The sequence below is a fragment of the Balaenoptera musculus genome, chromosome 10 (assembly GCF_009873245.2).
Source record: "Balaenoptera musculus isolate JJ_BM4_2016_0621 chromosome 10, mBalMus1.pri.v3, whole genome shotgun sequence".
Taxonomy (NCBI): domain Eukaryota; kingdom Metazoa; phylum Chordata; class Mammalia; order Artiodactyla; family Balaenopteridae; genus Balaenoptera; species Balaenoptera musculus.
The window spans coordinates 62,018,823-62,039,866 of NC_045794.1; the positions used below are offsets into that span (position 1 = coordinate 62,018,823).

Below are 21,044 nucleotides of genomic sequence, written 5' to 3' on the forward strand. Positions count from 1 at the left end.
CTTGTCTTGTTCCCAACGTAAGAAACATTCTCAGTGAATGATGTTGGGTTTCCAATAAAATTATTTAGATTGCTTACTTTTAATAATATCTGGATAATGTAGAAAGCATCTTATAATAAATGGAAATTATATTATTATCTTTTCAGAGCATAATTTAAACTTACTGAAAACATTTGAGTAAATGTACAAAATTCAAGAGTATGTTTAACCATCAATTAGGATTAAATTTTCCTTAGGATAAAAAAACCAAATGCAAGAGAAGAAACTAGAAACAGAAGGGCAAGGTAATTTACATGCTTAGAAAAACAGGGAACCAGTGGTCCTAAGTCTTTAACTCTGTTCTTACCTGTTTATTGTTCTAAATAGGAATTATCCCCAGTTAACTATTCCTTGAAATAATTTTGCAAAATCTTACTCATGGGCTTAAAATTAAAATTTGTATAATTTTATTACAGAAAGTAAATAACAAGGCAGGTTCTAGATTCAGCCTACACTGTGCCCTCCTACTTTAAGTCATGGAAACTTAAGATTTTATAACATTTAGAATCCAAATCCACATTCTTAGAATAGGTTCAGATTGCAGATTGATAAAGCCTGGTGAGAAGTTAGTTAAAATGAGAAGGGGAGTCAGTAATCTAACTGTCAGTATACAAAGATTTAATGTGATCAGTAAACTCTACTGTTAGGAGGAAATTTGGATGCCCTGTGTGTCTCTATCATGACAGTGTTGTTAAAGGAAGAAACAAAATTTAAAAATTTTTTAAAGTTTCTAAATTGTGATAACGTGTGTATATGTATAAACACACACATATATACACACAAAGATAAATTTTGCCATTTTAACCATTTTAAGTGTACAATTCAGTTGTATTAAGTACATTCATAATATTTTGCAACCATCACCACTACTTCCAAAACATATCCATTATCCCAAAGACAGACTCTGTAACAATTAAGCAATAACTCCTTATTCTCTTCTCCCCTCAGTCCCTATTAACCTCTAATCTTTCTATGAATTTGCTTATTCTAGATATTTTATATAAGTAGAATCAAACAGTATTTATCCTTTTGTGTTCCACTTATTTCACTTAGCATAATATTTTCAAAGTTAATCCATGTTGTAGCATGTAGCAGAACTTCATTCCTTTTTATGGCTGAATAATAGTCCACTGTAAATATATACCACATTTTGTTTATCCATCTGTTGATGGACACTTGAATTGTTTCTACATTTTGGCTACAGAGAATAATGCTGCAATGATCACTGGTGTACAAGTATACGTCTGACTCTGTTTTCAATTCTTCTGTAGTGGAATTGCTGGATCATATGGCAATTCTGTGTTTAGCTTTTTGAGGAACCACCAAATCATTCTCCACAGCAGCTGCACCATTTTATATTCCCACCAGCAATATACGAGGGTTTCAATTTCTCCACATCCTCACCAACACTTATTTTCTATTTTTAAAATTATTATCATTCTAGTAGGTGTGAAGTAGTACCTGACCTCCTTGTGGTTTTGATTTGCATTTCCCTTATGACTAACGATGTTGAGCATCTTTTCATGTGTTTGTTGGACATGTGTATATCTTCTTTGAAGAAATGTCTATTCAAGCCCTTTGTTCATTTTTTACTTGCAATGTTTGTCTTTGGTTGTTAAGTAAGGAGTTCTGTATATATTCTGGATATTAAACCCTTACCAGATAAATGATTGCAAATATTCTCTCATGTTGTCTTTCACTTTGATAATGTCCTTTGATACACAAAAGTGTTTAATTTTGATGAAGTTCAACTTATCTATTTCTTCTTGTTCCACATGCCTTTAGTGTCATATCTAAGAATACGGTGCTAAATAAAGGGTCATGAAGATTTATCCCTGTTTTCTTCTAAGAGTTTTATGGTTTTAGCTCTTATTTCAGGTTGTGGGTCCACTTGGGAGTTAATTTTTGTATATGGTTTGAGGAAGGGGATCCAACTTCATTCTTTTACATGTGGAAATCCAGCACCATTTGTTAAAGAAGCTTTTCTTTTCCCATTGAGTGGACTTGATAACTCTGTCAAGGGTATCATTTTTTTAGAGTCCACATATAAGTGATATCATATGATATTTGTCTTTCTCTGTCTGACTTACTTCACTTAATATGATTATCTCTAGGTCCATCCATGTTGCTGCAAATGGCATTATTTCATTCTTTTTATGGCTAAGTAATAGTCCATTGTGTATATATACCATATCTTCTTTATCCATGTATCTGTTTTGTTTGGAGGTTTTTGATTACTGGTCCAATCTCTTAACTTGTTACAGGTCTGTTGAAATTTTCTATTTCTTTTTGAGTCAGGTTATGTAACATATGTGTTTCTAGAAATTTGTCCATTTCATCTAGGTTACCTAATTTTTTGGCATACAAATATTCATAATATTCTCTTATAATCCTTTTTATTTCTGTAAGGTCAGTAGTAATGTCCTCACTTTCATTTCTGCTTTTAGTTATTTTCGTCTTCTTGCTTTTTTTCTTTCTTAGTCTAGCTAAATGTTTGTCAACTTTGCTGACCTTTTCAAAGAACTAACTTTTAGTTTCATTGATTCTATTGTTTTTCTATTCTCTATTTTGTTTATTTCCATTCCAAATTTCCTTCTGCTGGCTTTGGGTTTAGTTTTTCCCTTCTATTTCTAGATCGTCATTGTCAAGTTAGGTTATTGACTGGGCATCTTTCTTCTTTTTTAATGTAGGTATTCACAGCTGTATATTTCCCTTTGAGCGCTGCCTTTGCTGCATCTTATAAGTTTTGGTATGTTGTGGTTTTTGTTTTTCTTTTTTTTTCATTCATCTAAGTGTTTTCTAATTTCCCTTATGATTTCTTCTTTGATTCATTGGTTGTTTAGAGTGTCTTGTTTAATTTCCACATATTTGTAAGTTTCCCGTTTCTTTCTGTTATTGATTTCTAGCTTCATTCCAGTGCACCTGGAAAAGATACTTTGCATGATTTTAATTTTTAAAAAATTTATTTAGATATGTTATATGGCTTAACATATGTTCTATCCTGAAGAATGTTCCATGTTTACTTGAGAAGACTGTATATTTGTTGTTGTTGGGTAGAATATTCTATATGTATCTGTTAGGATTAGTTGGTTTATTGTGTGGGTCAAGACTTCTGTTTCCTTATTGATCTTCTATCTAGATGTTCTATTCATTATTGAGAGTGACACTGAAGTGTTCATCTATTGTTGTAGAATGGTCTATTTTTTCCTTCATTTGGTCAATGTTTGCATCATACATTTTGGGGCTTCATTGATTAGTACACATATAGTGATAAACTGACTCTTTTATCAATACATAATGTCTTTTTCTATCTCTTGTAATAGTTTCTGACTTGAAGTCTATTTTGTCCAATATTAGTATAGCCATCCCAGCTCTCTTTTGGTTACTATTTGCATGGAATAACTTTTTCTATCCTTCCATTTTACTCTATTTGTGTCTTTGGATCTAAAGTGAGTCTCTTGTAGACAGCATATAATTGGATCATGTTTGTATTAATCCATTCTGCCAATCTGTCTTTTGAATAGAGTTTAATCAATTTACACTTAAGGTAATTACTGATAAGGAAGAAATTCTGCCCTTTTGCTGTTTTCTGTATGTCCTATACCTTTTTTTGACCTTCATTTTTTTCATTACTACTTTCGTGTTTAATTGATTTTTTTTGGAATGAATTGTTTTGATTCCTTTCTCATTTCCTCTTGTATATGTGTTTTAGATATTTTCTTTGTGGTTATCATGAGAATGACATTTATACCTAAATTTATTACAGTCTAGCTTGAATGGATACCAACTTAATTTCAATAGCACACAAAAACTTGGTTGCTAAACAGCTCCATTGTCCCTCCCTGTATGTCTTTGTTGTCACAAATTACACCTTTATGCACTGTATGCTCAATAACATAGATTTGTAATTATTTTTCATTCATTTAATCTTTCAAATTCTGTAAAAAATAAGAAGTGTAGTTGTAAACTAAAACTACAGTAACACTGGCTTTTATATTTGCCCATCCATTTATCTCTACTGAAAATCTTTATTTCTTCATACAGCTTTGAGTTTCATTTCAACCTGAAGGACTATTTTAGCATTTCTTATATGGAAGGTCTAGTGGTAATGAACTCACTCATCTGGAAATGTCTTCATTTCTCCCCCATTTTTGAAGGACAGTTTTGCCATATATACAATTCTTGTTTGACAAGTTTTTTCTTCCAGCACTTTAAATATGTCATCTCATGCCTTCTGGCCTCCATGGTTTCTAGTGAGAAATTGGCTATTATTCCTATCAAGGATCGCTTATATGTGACAAGTTGCTTCTCTCTTGCTGCTTTCAAGATTCTTTTTGTCTTTGACTTTTGACAGTTTGCTTATAATGTCTTGGTGTGGGGGTCTCTTTGAGTTTATCCTATTTAAAAGTTTGTTGAACTTCTTGGATTTATAGACTTATATCTCTCATTAAATTTGGGGATTTGGTGAACTTTTTTATTTAAATATTATTTTGCCTCTTTCTATTCTTCTTCTCTTTCTGGGACTCCCTTAATGTATATGATGATCCACTTGATGGTGCCCTATAGGTCCCTTAGGCTCTGTTCACTTTCTTCATTCTTTTCTTTCTGTTCCTCAGACTAGATAATTTCAATTGTCCAATCTCTGAGTTAGCTGATTCTTGCGTTCCACATTCTCCAAATCTGCTGTTGAATATCTTAGTGAATATTTCACTTCAGTTATTGTATTTTTGAGCTCCAGAATTTCTTTGGTTTCTATGTATCATTTCTCTTTATTGGTATTCTGATTTTGTCTATATACCTTTTTCTTGATTTCCTGTAGTTCTTTGTCCCTGTTTCCTTTAACTCTTTGAACATACTTAAGATAATTGTTTTAAAATCTTTGGGGGCTTCCCTGGTGGCGCAGTGGTTGAGAATCTGCCTGCCAATGCAGGGGACACGGGTTCGAGCCCTAGTCTGGGAAGATGCCACATGCCGCGGAGCAACTGGGCCCGTGAGCCACAACTACTGAGCCTGCGCGTCTGGAGCCTGTGCTCCGCAACAAGAGAGGCCGCGATAGCGAGAGGCCTGCACACCGCAATGAAGAGTGGCCCCCGCTTGCCGCAACTAGAGAAAGCCCTCACACAGAAACAAAGACCCAACACAGCTAAAAATAAATAAATAAATTTATTAAAAAAAAAAAAACTTTGCTAAGTCTGGTGTCTGGACTTTTATCGGAAATGGTTTCTGTCAACTTACTTCGTTCCTTTTAATGGGTTCGTATTTTCCTGTCTCTACGTATGCTTTTTAATTCTTTGTTGAAAACTACACATCTAAATATTATAAGGTGGTAACTCTGGAAATCATATTTTCCACTTTCTCCAGGGTTTGCTGCTTTCTGTATTGTTGAAGGCTATTGTACTCCATCTGTTCAGTGAATTTCCCAAACTATATTTGCAAAGACTTTTCTCCTTGTTGTGCATGGTCACTGAAGTCTGAGTTCCTCAGCTTGTGTTTAGCTAGTATTTTGACATAGATTTCCTTGAACACCAATAGCTAAACAAATAAGACACAAAAACAAAAAAAAACCCCAAAACCCAAACTCTCCTAGTCTTAGCAGACAGGCTCTGTGTAGGGGCACTCCTTCAACATTTCAAGCCTAGAAATTAGCTTAAGGTGAAAGCTGAGGGTTTTTGCAGGTCTTCTCTGAGCATAAGCATCTTGCCTTGGGCATTTTCATGGCTTTCTAGATTCTCCTGTATACATGGGGCTATTCAATGCCCTAATTTCCCAAAGAACCTCTCCCTAGCTTTTTCTCCTGGGCCTTACATGGCCTATTGTGTGTTTTATTGGTAATCTTTTGCCCCAGGTATCTGCAGGTTGTTAGTTTGGCTTGTAGTACTTTCAAGCAATGCCTGCAGCCTTTCTGGCTCAGCTCTGAGTTAGAAAAAAAAAAGATGCATGCCCTGCATAAATCCTTCAGGTAGCCCCCAGACAGGTTACAAAAGACATACAGAGCCCTGCGCGCAACTTTCTGGAGCGGTCGACCCCAGTGCACCCCCCTTATGGAGAGGTCGGCTCCCGGTACTTCCCACTTCTGGAGAGGTCATTGGCGCTGAAGCCAGGCAGGATTTTGGGAACACTCAGAAGCCTTCTGATGGAGCTCTGCATTTGAAGCCTGGATGCAGGAATTTTCAGAAGAGCATGGTGCTGTGCATGACGGCTCTTTGGCTTGAAAGACAGACCCCTGAGTCACAAAGGACACTTTGATGCCGCCCATGGATTTCCCCGTATGCTGCACTGACACACGGCATGGTGTCCTCCTTTTCAGAGAGGAGAGTTCAGAGGATTCTTCTCTTGCTGCCATCACTGAGATGTTATAGGCCACTGCTTTCAAGTAGACTGAAGCTGGGGCACCTTCAAGATGGTGAAGGAGTAAGACTTGGAGATCACCTTCCTCCCCACAAATAAATCAAAACTACATCTACATGTGGAACAACTCTTATAGAACACCTACTGAACGCTGGCAGGAGACCTCAGACTTCCCAAAAGATGCCCTCAGGCGACCTACACGCAGAGGTGGGGCCAATCCAAAGCTGAACCCCAGGAGCTGAGCGAACAAAGAAGAGAAAGGGAAATTTCTCCCAGGAGCCTCAGGAGCAGCGGATTAAATCTCCACAATCAACTTGATGTACCCTGCATCTCTGGAATACCTGAATAGACAACGAATCCTCCCAAAATTGAGGCGGTGGACTTTGGGAGCAACTGTAGACTTGGGGTTTGCTTTCTGCATCTAATTTGTTTCTGGTTTTATGTTTACCTTAGTTTAGTGTTTAGAGCTTATTATCATTGGTAGATTTGTTTACTGATTTGGTTGCTCTCTTCCTTGTTTTATTTTTTTTATATATATATTTTTTCCTTTTTCTCTTTTTGTGAGTGTGTATGTGTATGCTTCATTGTGTGATACCATCTGTATAGCTTTCTTTTGCCATATGTCCTAGGGTTCTGACGTCTGTTTTTGTTTGTTTGTTTGTTTTTTAGTATAGTCTTTAGCACTTGTTATCATTGGAGGATTTGTTTTTTGGTTTGGTTGGTCTCTTCTTTCTTAAGCTCTCTTTTTTATATTACTTTTAAATATTTAATAATTTTTTCTATTTTAATAACTTTATTTTATTTATTTATTTTTTCTTTGTTTCTTTCTTTTTCTCCTTTTTCTTCTGAGCCGTGTGGCTGATAGGGTCTTGGTGCTCTGGCCAGGTGTCAGGGCTGAGCCTCTGAGGTGGGAGAGCCGAGTTCAGGACATTGGTCCACCAGAGACCTACAGGCCCCACGTAATATCAAGCAGTGAAACTTCTCCCAGAGATCTCCATATCAATGCTAAGACCCAGCTCCACTCAACGACCAGCAAGGTACAGTGCTGGACACTCTATGCCAAACAACTAGCAAGACAGGAACACAAACACATTCATTAGTAGAGAGGCTGCCTAAAATCATAAGTTCACAGACACCCTAAAACACACCACTGGACGTGGTCCTGCCCACCAGAAAGACAAGATCCAGCCTCATCCACCAGAACACAGGCACCAGTCCCCTCCACCAGGAAGCATACACAACCCACTGAACCAACCTTACCTACTGGGCGCAGACACCAAAAACAACGGGACTATGAACCTGCAGCCTGCAAAACGGAGACCCCAAGCACAGTAAGCTAAGCAAACTGAAAAGACAGAGAAACACACAGTACATGAAGGAGCAAGGTAAAAACCCACCAGACCAAACAACTGAAGAGGAAATAGGCAGTCTACCTGAAAAAGAATTCAGAGTAATGATAGTAAAGATGATCCAAAATCTTGGAAATAGAATGGAGAAAATAAAAGAACGTTTAACAAGGACCTAGAAGAACTAAAGAGCAAATAAACAATGATGAATAACACAATAAATGAAATTTAAAATTCTCTAGAAGGAATCAGTAGCAGAATAACTGAGGCAGAAGAATGCATAAGTGACCTGGAACATAAAACAGTGGAAATAACTACCACAGAGCAGAATAAAGAAAAAAGAATGAAAAGAATTGAGGACAATCACAGAGACCTCTGGGACAACATTAACACACCAACATTCGAATTATAGGGGTCTCAGAAGAAGAGAAAAAAAAAGGGACTGAGAAAATATTTGAAGAGATTATAGTTGAAAACTTCTCTAATATGGGTAAGGAAATAATCATTCAAGTCCAGAAAGCACAGAGAGTCCCATACAGGATAAATCCAAGGAGAAACAGGCCAAGACACATAATAATGAAACTATCAAAAATTAAATACAAAGAAAAAATATTGAAAGCAGCAAGGGAAAAGCAACAAATAACAAGGGAATCCCCATAAGATTAACAGGTGATCTTTTAGCAGAAACTCTGCAAGCCAGAAGGGAGTGGCAGGACATATTTAAAGTGATGAAAGGGAAAAACCTACAACCAAGATTACTTTACCCAGCAAGGATCTCATTCAGATTTGACGGAGAAATTAAAACCTTTACAGACAAGCAAAAGCTAAGAGAATTCAGCACCACCAAACCAGCTCTATAACAAATGCTAAAGGAACTTCTCTAGGCAGGAAACACAAGAGAAGGAAAAGACTTACAATAACAGACCCAAAACAAGTAAGAAAATGGTAATAGGAACATACATATCGATTACTACCTTAAATGTAAATGGATTAAATGCTCCAACCAAAAGACATAGACTGGATGAATGGATACAAAAACAAGACCCATATATATGCTGTCTACAAGAGACCCACTTCAGACCTAGGGACACATACAGACTGAAAGTGAGGGGATGGAAAAAGATATTCCATGCAAATGGAAATCAAAAGAAAGCTGGAGTAGCCATTCTCTTATCAGGCAAAATAGACTTTAAAATAAAGACTACTACAAGAGACAAAGAAGGACACTACATAATAATGATCAAGGGATCAATCCAAGAAGAAGATATAACAACTGTAAATATTTATGCACCCAACATAGGAGCACTTCAATACATAAGGCAAATGCTAACAGCCATAAAAGGGGAAATCGACAGTAACACAATCATACTAGGGGACTTTAACACCCCACTTTCACCAATGGACAGATCATCCAAAATGAAAATAAATAAGGAAACACAAGCTTTAAATGATACATTAAACAAGATGAACTTAATTGATATTTATAGGACATTCCATCCAAAAACAGCAGATTACACTTTCCTCTCAAATGCTCGTGGAACATTCACCAGGATAGATCATATCTTGGGTCACAAATCAAGCCTTGGTAAATTTAAGAAAACTGAGATCGTATCAAGTATCTTTTCCGACCACAACGCTGTGACACTAGATATCAATTACAGGAAAACATCCGTAAAAAATACAAAGACATTCAGGCTAAACAATACACTACTAAATAAACAAGAGATCACTGAAGAAATCAAAGAAGAAATCAAAAAATACCTAGAAACAAATGACAATAAAAACACGATGACCCAAAACCTACAGGATGCAGCAAAAGCAGTTCTAAGATGGAAGTTTATAGCAACACAACGCTACCTCAAGAAACAAGAAACATCTCAAATAAACAACCTAACCTTACACTTAAAGCAATTAGAGAAAGAAGAACAACAAAACCCCAAAGTTAGCAGAAGGAAAGAAATCATAAAGATCAGATCAGAAATAAATGAAAAAGAAATGAAGGAAATGATAGCAAAGTTCAATAAAACTAAAAGCTGGTTCTTTGAGAAGATAAACAAAATTGATAAACCATTAGCCAGACACATCAAGGAAAAAAGGGAGAAGACTCAAATCAATAGAATTAGAAATGAAAAAGGAAAAGTAACAACTGACACTGCAGAAATACAAAGGATCCTGAGAGATTACTACAAGCAACTATATGCCAATAAATGGACAAACTGGAAGAAATGGACAAATTCTTAGAAAAGCACAACCATCCAAGATTGAACCAGGAAGAAATAGAAAATATAAACAGACCAATCACAAGCACTGAAATTGAGGCTGTGATTAAAAATCTTCCAACAAACAAAAGCCCAGGATGAAATGGCTTCACAGGCGAATTCTATCAAACATTTAGAGAAGACCTAACACCCATCCTTCTCAAACTCTTCCAAAATATAGCAGAGGGAGGAACACTCCCAAACTTATTCTATGAGGCCACCATCACCCTGATACCAAAACCAGACAACGATGCCACAAAAAAGGAAAACTACAGGCCAATATCACTGATGAACATAGATGCAAAACTCCTCAACAAAATACTAGCAAACAGAATCCAACAGCCCATTAAAAGGATCATACACAATGATCAAGTGGGGTTTATCCCAGGAATGCAATGATTCTTCAATATATGCAAATCAATCAATGTGATACACCATACTAACAAATTGAAGGAGAAATACCATATGATCATCTCAATAGATGCAGAAAAAGCTTTCGACAAAATTCAACACCCATTTATGATAAAAACCCTCCAGAAAGTAGGCATAGAGGGAACCTACCTCAACATAATAAAGGCCATATATGACAAACCCACAGCCAGCATCGTTCTCAATGGTGAAAAACTGAAACCATTTCCACTAAGATAAGGAACAAGACAAGGTTTTCCACTCTCACCACTATTATTCAACATAGTTTTGGAAGTTTTAGCCACAGCAATCAGAGAAGAAAAAGAAATAAAAGGAATCCAAATTGGAAAAGAAGAAGTAAAACTGTCACTGTTTGCAGATGACATGATACTATACATAGAGAATCCTAAAGATGCTACCAGAAAACTACTAGAGCTAATCAATGAATTTGGTAAAGTAGCAGGATACAAAATTAATGCACAGAAATCTCTTGCATTCCTATACACTAATGATGAAAAATCTGAAAGAGAAATTAAGGAAACACTCCCATTTACCATTGCAACAAAAATAATAAAATACCTAGGAATAAACCTACCTAAGGAGACAAAAGACCTGTATGTAGAAACTATAAGACACTGATGAAAGAAATTAAAGATGATACAAACAGATGGAGAGATATACCTTGTTCTTGGATTGGAAGAATCAACATTGTGAAAATAACTATACTACCAAAAGCCATCTACAGATTCAAGGCAACCCCTATCAAACTACCAATGGCATTTTTCACAGAACTAAAAGAAAAAATTTCACAATTTGTGTGGAAACACAAAAGACCCCGAATAGCCAAAGCAATCTTGAGAAAGAAAAACGCAGCTGGAGGAATCAGGCTCCCTCCCTTCAGACTATACTACAAAGCTACCGTAATCAAGACAGTATGGTAATGGCACAAAAACAGAAATATAGATCAATGGAACAGGATAGAAAGCCCAGAGATAAACCCATGCACATATGGTCACCTTATCTTTGATAAAGGAGGCAAGGGTATACAATGGAGAAAAGACAGCCTCTTCAATAAGTGGTGCTGGGAAAACTGAACAGCTAAATGTAATAGAATGAAATTAGAACACTCCCTAACACCATACACAAAAATAAACTCAAAATGGATTAAAGACCTAAATGTAAGGCAAACCACTATAAAACTCTAGTGGAAAACATAGGCAGAACACTCCATGACATAAATCACAGCAAGATCCTTTTTGACCCACCTCCTAGAGAAATGGGAATAAAAGCAAAAATAAACAAATAGGACCTAATGAAACTTAAAAGCTTTTGCACAGCAAAGGAAACCATAAACAAGACAAACAGATAACCCTCAGAATGGGAAAAAATATTTACAAACAAAGAAACTGACAAAGGATTAATCTCCAAAATATACAAGCAGCTCATGCATCTCAATATCAAAAAACAAACAACCCAATCCAAAAATGGGCAGAAGACCTAAATAGACATTTCTCCAAAGAAGATACACAGATTGCCAACAAACACATGAAAGGATGCTCAACATCACTAATTATTAGAGAAATGCAAATCAGAACTACAGTGAGGTATCACCTCACAGCAGTCAGAATGGCCATCAAAAAATCTACAAACAATAAATGCTGGAGAGGGTGTGGAGAAAAGGGAACCCTCTTGCACTGTTGGTGGGAATGTAAATTGATACAACCACTATGGAGAACAGTATGGAGGTTACTTAAAAACTAAGAATAGAACTACCATACAACCCAGCAATCCCACTACTGGTCATATACCCTGAGAAAACCATAATTCAAAGAGTCATGTACCACAATGTTCATTGCAGCTCTATTTACAATAGCCAGGACACAGAAGCAACCTAAATGTCCATCGACAGATGAATGGATAAAGAAGATGTGGCAGATATATACAATGGAATATTACTCAGCCATAAAAAGAAACGAAATTGAGTTATTTATAGTGAGGTCGATGGACCTAGAGACTGTCATACAGAGGGAAGTAAGTCACAAAGAGAAAAACAAAAACCGTGTGCTAACACATCTATATGGAATCTAAGAAAAAAAAAAAAAGGTTCTGAAAAACCTAGGGGCAGGACAGGAATAAAGATATAGACATAGAGAATGGACTTGAGGACACGGGGAGGGGGAAGGGTAAGCTGGGACAAAGTGAGAGAGTGGCATGGACATATATACACTACCAAATGTAATATAGATAGCTAGTGGGAAGCAGCTGCATAGCACAGGGAGATCAGCTGGGTGCTTTGTGACCACCTAGAGGGGTGGGATAGGGAGGGTGGGAGGGAGATGCAAGAGGGAGGAGATATGGGGATATATGTATATGTATAGCTGATTCAGTGTTATACAGCAGAAACGAACACTCCATTGTAAAGCAATTATACTCCAATAAAGATGTTTAAAAAAAAAAAAAAAGACATACACAGCAATTTGTTAACAAGGTCTACTCTACTCCCTCTGGAACCAGGGCTCACACTGGGAATGTGGGGACCCTTCAAGACTGCCACTGCACCAGGGAGGCATTAGGACAAGAGCAAGTAAAAATGCCATAAAGCCTTCTCGCTGCTTTGAAGTCACCTGATTCTTGATTCAGCTCTCACTTAGTTGCTGCAAACCTCTGACTGTTTTCCAGAGTTCAGGCAAATTTGGTTATGACAGTTTCTGCTTGATTTTTTATGTTTCTTTGGGGGCACAAGAGCTTGGAGCTGCCTACTGTATCATTTTTGTGACCTGAAATTTTAAACTGTGGAGCCAAATTTTAAAGGTTGGTAACCAAAGATACTAAGAATTTTAAAAATTTATATGCAGAGCAGGGTCTAGTTACTTTTTTATTACATACCATTGGAGTGCGATGTTTCACTTTGGTCTGGATAACACCATCTTTTTCGTACTGTATCATATCGTTAAGTGGATCCCAAGGTCGAGTACTACATAAATGAAAAAACACCACTTGTTTAATGACTAAGCAAAATGCTCAGAAACTTTTTAAAAAACTTTCTACTCTATGATTAGATTTTCATTGGTAATTATAAACTTAGCTGTAAGATTAAGATATGTCATATCTAATCTGATTCTCGGCTTATTTTATAGGCTAACTACTATCATGGAGTCAAATTTATAATGAATGGAACATCAAGGGTAAAATCTCACACATACTGCTTAATTTAAAAACTATTCATACTAACAATAAAAAAAACTAGAAATGAAGGCAAAAAACTATGAGATACTGTTTGTAATATAATTTTTAATTACTTACTCTGCAAACTTGTAATGCCATTCTCCTGTGAGTGAGTCAAGTTCAAATAACTTGCAAGTCCACTCTTCATTTTTTGTTTTCCGATCTCTCGCAGCTTGTCTTTGAGCTTCTTCTAAAACATACTTTTCTTGAGTAGCTTCTGTTTGGTCTTTGGCATTTATGGCTCGAGTTACCCGCTGCCAGAGTCTAATACATGTGCAAAAATAATATTGAAAAAAACAACAGAAAATCAAATCTGCATACAATAGGCTTGAGTCCCCTTGAGAGAAAATGATGCCATGTAAGCTTTTGACAAAGCTTATGCTCGGATGCTTAGAAACAAGTCAAGATATAAAAAGTGATGCCTTGAATAGAGTGAGACAGTGGAGACCAATTTTTTTTCTTGGCCAGAGAAATTTATTACATGGGTTCTTAAACATACGGAAATGAATGGTTCTGATCCACAATGGTAGAAATGTAATGAAGGCTCAAGAATCTACATTTTTAACAAGCTCCCCAGATGATTCTTGTATCTACTGTTTAGGACCCACTGGCCTCAAAGATCCAGAAGTATACTGCCATGTTTCTCAACCTTGGGTGTAGGATTTGTCAGGGAATTAAAAAAAATCAGAATCTCCGGGAGTGGGCCCAAGTATGGCTTTTTTTTTTTTTTTTATCTTTCCCAGGTGATTTTAATGTGCAGCCAGTGTTGAGAACCATTGATTTAGCAGAAAAAAATACTGAGGTAAAATCTTTTCCCCTACTAAAGTTTAGTTTTTTATTAGATACTTAAAAATATATCTGTGTTCTACCCATCTGGGAAGATAGCATGTTGGGCTCAAAGAATAAAGGCTAGGGAATCAGATAGACTTGGGTTTAATCCTAGATCTGCCACTTCTTGGCTGGTGAACTTAAAGTTACTTATCTTGTCTAAGACTCATTTTCCTCATCTTTAAAATACATTAAATTATACCCACATCTCAAAAATTGTCATATGCCTTGGCAAAGTTTCACTCTGGATGGAGAGCATCATGTGGTTATAGCTGAAATAGAATTTTTAGAACTGGTGCGTACGTAATCTTCCATCTTTGAAAACCTCAATTTTGAGTACAGAAGGAAAGTGCACGTGGACTTGAATCCTCATGAGAAGAGAATGATATGCATGTGGAAACATGTAGTGAGAACTAAACTGCATAATGTGTATAAAGTACCTAGTAGAGTGTCTTCTACACAGCAGTCCCCTTCTCCTAACACAAGGAAAGAAATAGAAGAATACGATTGGGCAATATGTATACAATATTTTTGGTGTAAAAGTATAGGAGATCCAGGAAGAATTTCATGATTTAAGAACATAAATTATGGCCTTAATTAGTCCCCAACTAATATAAGTCCTCTAGAAGCCTGCACATCCAGTGGCGTGATTTTTGTATTTTAGAAAATAAAACAGAAGTAGATTTTGTACCACTTCGCCTAAAGTTCTACATGCCTAACCCAGGTTAGAAAACAGCTGCCGGATAAAAACCAAGAATCATTAGTCCCACCATTTTATGCAAACAAAAAAGTTTCTTCTTCTTCTTTTTTTTTTTTTTAAATAAGCCCTGGAGCAGATAAGAAGAGAAAGGAAAAAATAGGAAGTTTTAGTTTAGAGCTGCAGAAGAGCAGCATGATTTGTGTTATAACTATTTGATATTCACATACACCAAAACTTGTATCTTGTATCATCCCACAAATGCTGAACTATTTTGCTGAATTAAAACAGAGAAAAGTGACCATACTGTTGAGCGATTACAAAAAAATACTCTTTGATTTTCATGAAGTGAGCTGAAAAGTGGTATACTTACTTCTCTGATTCAAAATCTCCTTGCTCTTCAAATTTTACAGTGTGCCTTATTAATCTCCACTGCTTAATGTCTGGTGTTGGATTCCAGAAAACCTCTGAATTATCAGTCTTTTTGTCAGTAATAAAAACTTCACTATCCTATATTTAAGGAAATTAAAAATTAATGTAGAGAATTATCTTTATTTAAAAGGGAATTTTGTAGTTTAGTAATATAATAATAATTTCTTCCTGACAATCCCACAGTGAAACACATTTTTAAAACAAATATAACTAGCACTTTTCTAAAAGCCCCAAATCTCTTCTCATTCTTATAAAAACATTAAGATTAAATATCTAATACTTTTCATTTAAAAACTTGGTTGACTGCACAGGAAGTTTGTGAGATTTCACAAGTTTCACTTAATAAACAAATTTTAGACAATTACATGCAAAGCCTCAACAGCTGTCTCTGAATTGTCAAAGTAGAGCATAGTGTTTGCTATAGCTACAATGAGATGCTGTAGACCATCTACGTATTCAAAATATGTAGAAAAACCTAAGAGCCTTTCTTAGCATTAAAAATCTTAGCACAATCTTATAAAATTTCATTTTTAAAAAAATAGTTTTATCTTTTTTTCCAAATGATATTCAGATAGAAGTAAATTTTAAAAATAACAGAGCATTGTAGCCTCTTAGTTGAGTCTCTAGGTCCGTCTTCATTTTCTCATCATATTTCTCATCATTTTCTGATTATAATGCAGAAAAAAGCATATACTGGTGTTTACAGTGAGAGTGCATTTGGCAGTAGCATGATATGATCCTTTTTATTAATATAATAAGCTCCTCTTAACAAAATTACATAAATGTGAATTTAGGTCAGCAGAGAAGTAAATAAAAGCCACTGCTCTCAAAAAACACTATCTTTTCCATGGTCCTCCAAAGGAAATATAACCCTAATTGGAAATGCCTCTTCTGGTGAGAGGCAGTATACTGTTGTGTGTAAAAGCACGGCATTGGAGCCAGAGTGCCTGGGCGGAAATCTTACTTCACTACTTTGAACAAATTATTTAAACTCTCTGTGCCTCAGTGTCCTCCTCTGTAAAATGGGGACAATAATAATACTCATCTCATAGGGTTATTATACTAAATATTAAATGAGTTAATATGAGTAACATTTTTAAACAATGCAGTACATAGTAAGTGATATATAAGTGTTAGCTACTTTTACTGATTTAAAGTTTTGGAAAGAGCAAATATTACATTAAACTAAATACTGCTGATACAGAGCAATACCAAAATATTTGTTAAATTGAAACTTATGTTGAATAAGTTATGTTGAATGCTTTTAGAAATGGGATAAGTGAACTTATAAAATTTGATTTTTAATTTTTTTCCCATAGAATAGAATTCTTTTTGTAAAGCTACAATATAAAAATACTTACCCAATGTCCTTCCAAAGTAGCTAGGACTTCTTTTCCCAATTTTAGTTTCCCTGATATTTGATTAACACAGTCACTACTACCTAGAAATGGCTTTTAAAAGAAAAAATGTTGAAGAAACATTTTACTTTTAACTTATATTTACATATAATATAGACAAAAAAATAACCAAAAATGTAACTGTATAGTTACAGTGCTGTTAAAGGCACAAATGGTGAAATGCTGACTCAAATTTTAGTCAGAAATGTTCAATAAAAAGAAATTTAAATTTGTTGCTGTGGAAAAAATAGATAAGAACAGACTAAGTGAAGCCCAAATAAACATATTAAGAAAGATCACACTGAAGTAACTGACTGGTGTCCTGTGCTCTCTCCTGATTCAAGACTGCACTCTATCAATGTTGCAATATTTTAAGCAGTAACAACTCAGTAAACATAAGGGACTTAACTCATCTATTGAACAGCAACCCCTCCTTTAAAAACAAAACAATAAAACAATACCCAATCAAAAAAAACTTCCGAAAATTAAATTAGAAGAAATATATTTTGAGTTACTATATTGCCTTACTGATGTTTCTCCTCACTGACAAAAGTTTGATGCTCCAATCTAATCTTTAAAGGTGTCATAAATTACTTAAGACCTCTTCAGTCATGATTTTCAAATATCATCATCACCATACAAGCAAAAAATCTGCTAAGAAGAAAAAAAAAATCAAAGGGCATTGAATCAAATAATACTTAAAGAGATCCTTTTTATTAGAGCAAAGTTGCTGATTAGCTGGATATCAACATAGGAGCAATTTAGTCATAAGTATTAAATAATTCATAGAAATATTTTTATCTAAACGTAATGTACTATCCTACACCAACAATGACACTGTGAAAAGGTCTTAAATTTCCCTTTTATGCTGAGGCAGACAGAATTTTCCAAAGATGGCCTCAATTATAGCTACCCTTCCTCCTTCAGCCCACATGTTTTTCCTCAATGAGATCTTGTCACCCTCTCACTGAGAAGTGGGATCTACATCCCTCCCCTTTGAATTTAGGTGGGTTTGTAACTCTTCAACTAGTAGAGAATGGTGGAAATGATGTAATTTGATTTCTGAGTCTAGGTCATGGACAGCAATGCAGCTTCTGCCTTGCTCACAAGGACACTTGTCCTTGGAACCCTAAGCTGCCAAGTAAGAAGTCTGACTACCTTAAAGTTCCCATGATGTGAGGAAGACAAACCACATGAAAAAGTCATGTTTACAGGTGCTCAGATCTGCAGTCCTAGACTTTCAGTCATCCCAACATGTGGTGACTTACATGTCATCAGACATGTCATCAGTCATGTAAGTGATGACTTACATGTCATCAGACATATGATGACTTACATGTCATCAGTCATGTAATGTAAGTGATGACTTACATGTCATCAGACATGTAAGTGATGATCCTTCAGATGTTTCCAGGCCCCAACTGTTGAGTCTCTCATAGCCTGAAAGTCTTCCTAACTGTTGCCCCAGCCATTATGTAGCAGAGATAAGCCATCCCCAATATGCCCTGTCCAAATTCCTGGCCCACAGAACTCCTAAGGAACAGAACATAGCTGTTTCTAAGCTCGTGAGTTTTAGAGTAAATTGTTAGGCAGAAATAGTAAATAATAAAACTCTGTTAGTGTACACAGCATAGCTCAAGCTGATACATACTTTTCTTGGGGGGTACATACTGTTTGGTATTCTATAAAGCAATGTTTCAATTTACTAAGAAATTTCCATTCATCCTCTTCTTAAATCTCCTATTATAGTGCCAACAGTTTTATTAATTAAAATTAAAAACAACAAATCATGGCTTTCTGTTGATTTGGATCTTCCAAGGCTGCCCTTTCATGAATTCTATGCTCTTATATTTAGTTTTTAATTAGAAACTAAATCGTGCTTTTTGTTCAATATACACTGTATAGCTCTTGTTTAATTAGATGATACCTCCTATCATTCTCTACTAACCTTTAGTTTGAATTCAAGTATTGCACTGTATCCAGTTTTTTGACATGTAATATTGACTGTTCCACCAAGCTCCAGTGTCATTGTGCCATAAAGAATTCCTAAAGAAAAAAAACAATTTTGACAAAAGGTTAAAGAGAGAGAGAGAGAGACTGGCTAATAACAAGTAGAACTTTATAATCTAATCTTCTAGGAGAAACGAATAATTCAAGAGGATTCTGTCCTACTCAATAACAATCTATAATATACACATAAAGTTGGTTCTGTAGGATTTGAATAGATAACAGTTGATCCACATTCTTTCCAGTCTATATTTACAAATTAATATTCTCACTAAAATATATTAGTAATCCCAAAATCAATACCCACAGCATTTCTGCAGTCATTCGTGGACGTGTGCAGAGTTGTCCAATGTGCACACTGAAGCTGAAGTCAAACAAGGTGAGACTCTTGACTTCTGGCTTCATTACTCATATAGTAAACAAGTGTCTTTTCTGCAGTATATTTAGTGCCGCATTTTTGTGCTTTTTGTTGGTGATTTTACTATTTACAATGGCCCCCAAATAAGTGCTATCTGGTGTTCCTAAGCACAGAAGGTTGTGATGTACTTTATGGAGAAAATATGTATGTTAAAGCTTGGTTCAGGCATGAGTTACAGTGCTGTTGGCTGTTAGTTCAATGCTAATGAATCAAAAGTATATATGTAATATGGTGTCTTTAAAAAGAAACAAAGTTATGCTTTGACTGGTTGATGAAAATGCTGTGACAAGAGGCTCACAGGAACCTAACCATGTGTTTCCTCAAGGAGCAATAGTTTAGTATTCATTAATTCAGTGTCTGTGGTGACTTTATAGAACATAAGTACTACAAATAACAAGAATCAACTGTATAAGTAAGATAAATTTTAAAATCTCCACATTTTAGTTCTTGACTAAAAACAGTTGGGGAAATTCTGAGTTTGACAAGTTAAACAGGCTTTGTGTGTGTGTGTGTGTGTATCTGTTCTTGGACTAAACTTTTTTTTTTCCCAATGTTCATCATTCCCATAGTTTGTATATGTTTACTATGTATACATAGAAACCATATAAGCTCATTTTACACACAATCATACTATATATATCTTTCTCCAATTTGATTTTTAAACTCAACATTTTAGATAGGATTTTAAGTTTTTTCAAAATTTTTAATATAATTTTTAAAGGTTACTTTCCATTTACAGTTATTACAAAATCTTGGCTATATTCCCCATGTTGTACAGTACATCCTTGAGCCTTGAGCCTATCTTACCAATAGTTTGTACCTCCTAGTCCTCCACACCTATAATGCACCCCCCTCCCCACTGGTAACCACTAGTGTGTTCTCTATATCTGTGAATCTGCTTCTTTTTTTGTTATATTCATTAGTTTGTTGTATTTTTTAGATTCCATGTATTGAATATAAATGATATCATACAGTATTTGTCTTTCTCTGACTTATTTCACTTAGCATAATGCCCTCCAAGCTGGACTAAACTCTTAAGGCAGCCTTTAATATGCAAATGCAAAATGTTAATTTTCAAGAGAGGAAAAGACTATGCAATGCTTCTCATATTTATTTGGCTATGGAATTCTTATTTTATAAAACAATTTGAGACTAGTGATTTGGAGAACACATCTTAGAAAATACACGAAGGTAGAAACTAATCATTTCCTCATTCACAAGGGGTTATGATCTCTCCTTTTTTCCGTGCAATAAAAACATTGCTATGAAAAAAATTTTTCCCTGTTGCTATTTGGGTATGGCATTAGGTATCTCTCTACATGAAATATCATTTTATTTATTCTAAATTATTTAAAATTTAAAAATATACTTCTTATCAATTCATTTCATGATTTCAGATATTTCACTTCATGTCTATTTCAAGAACCACACATGAAGCTCAAAGAATTACCTAGCCTGAGGCCACAAGTTGGCAGTCTTGCACAGTGGATGGGAGACAACAAGCCTAGAGTTTAGTCTCAGCATTCTTACTAACTAGCTGGTCTGGCTTTAGATAAGATTCTTAACCCTCTTGGTTTTTTCATCTGTGAAATGAGGTCATATTAAATAATTTCCATGTTTTCATGAATCAGTTCCTAAAAT

The 21,044-nt window shown here is 35.4% G+C and overlaps 1 protein-coding gene across 8 annotated transcripts in view; it reads right to left on the reverse strand.

The window, feature by feature from the left end:
* The window catches only part of OSBPL8 (oxysterol binding protein like 8), a 194,802-nt gene that overhangs the window by 7,090 nt on the left and 166,668 nt on the right, over positions 1-21,044 (reverse strand). For all 8 annotated transcript variants that reach the window (XM_036865913.1, XM_036865907.1, XM_036865908.1 and 5 more), the window contains 5 exons: positions 18,927-19,024; positions 16,943-17,032; positions 15,523-15,659; positions 13,703-13,888; positions 13,286-13,373 (listed from right to left, as the gene is read on the reverse strand). In XM_036865913.1, the coding sequence (XP_036721808.1) occupies positions 13,286-13,373; positions 13,703-13,888; positions 15,523-15,659; positions 16,943-17,032; positions 18,927-19,024 (599 nt within the window). The remainder of the gene's footprint in view (positions 1-13,285; positions 13,374-13,702; positions 13,889-15,522; positions 15,660-16,942; positions 17,033-18,926; positions 19,025-21,044) is intronic.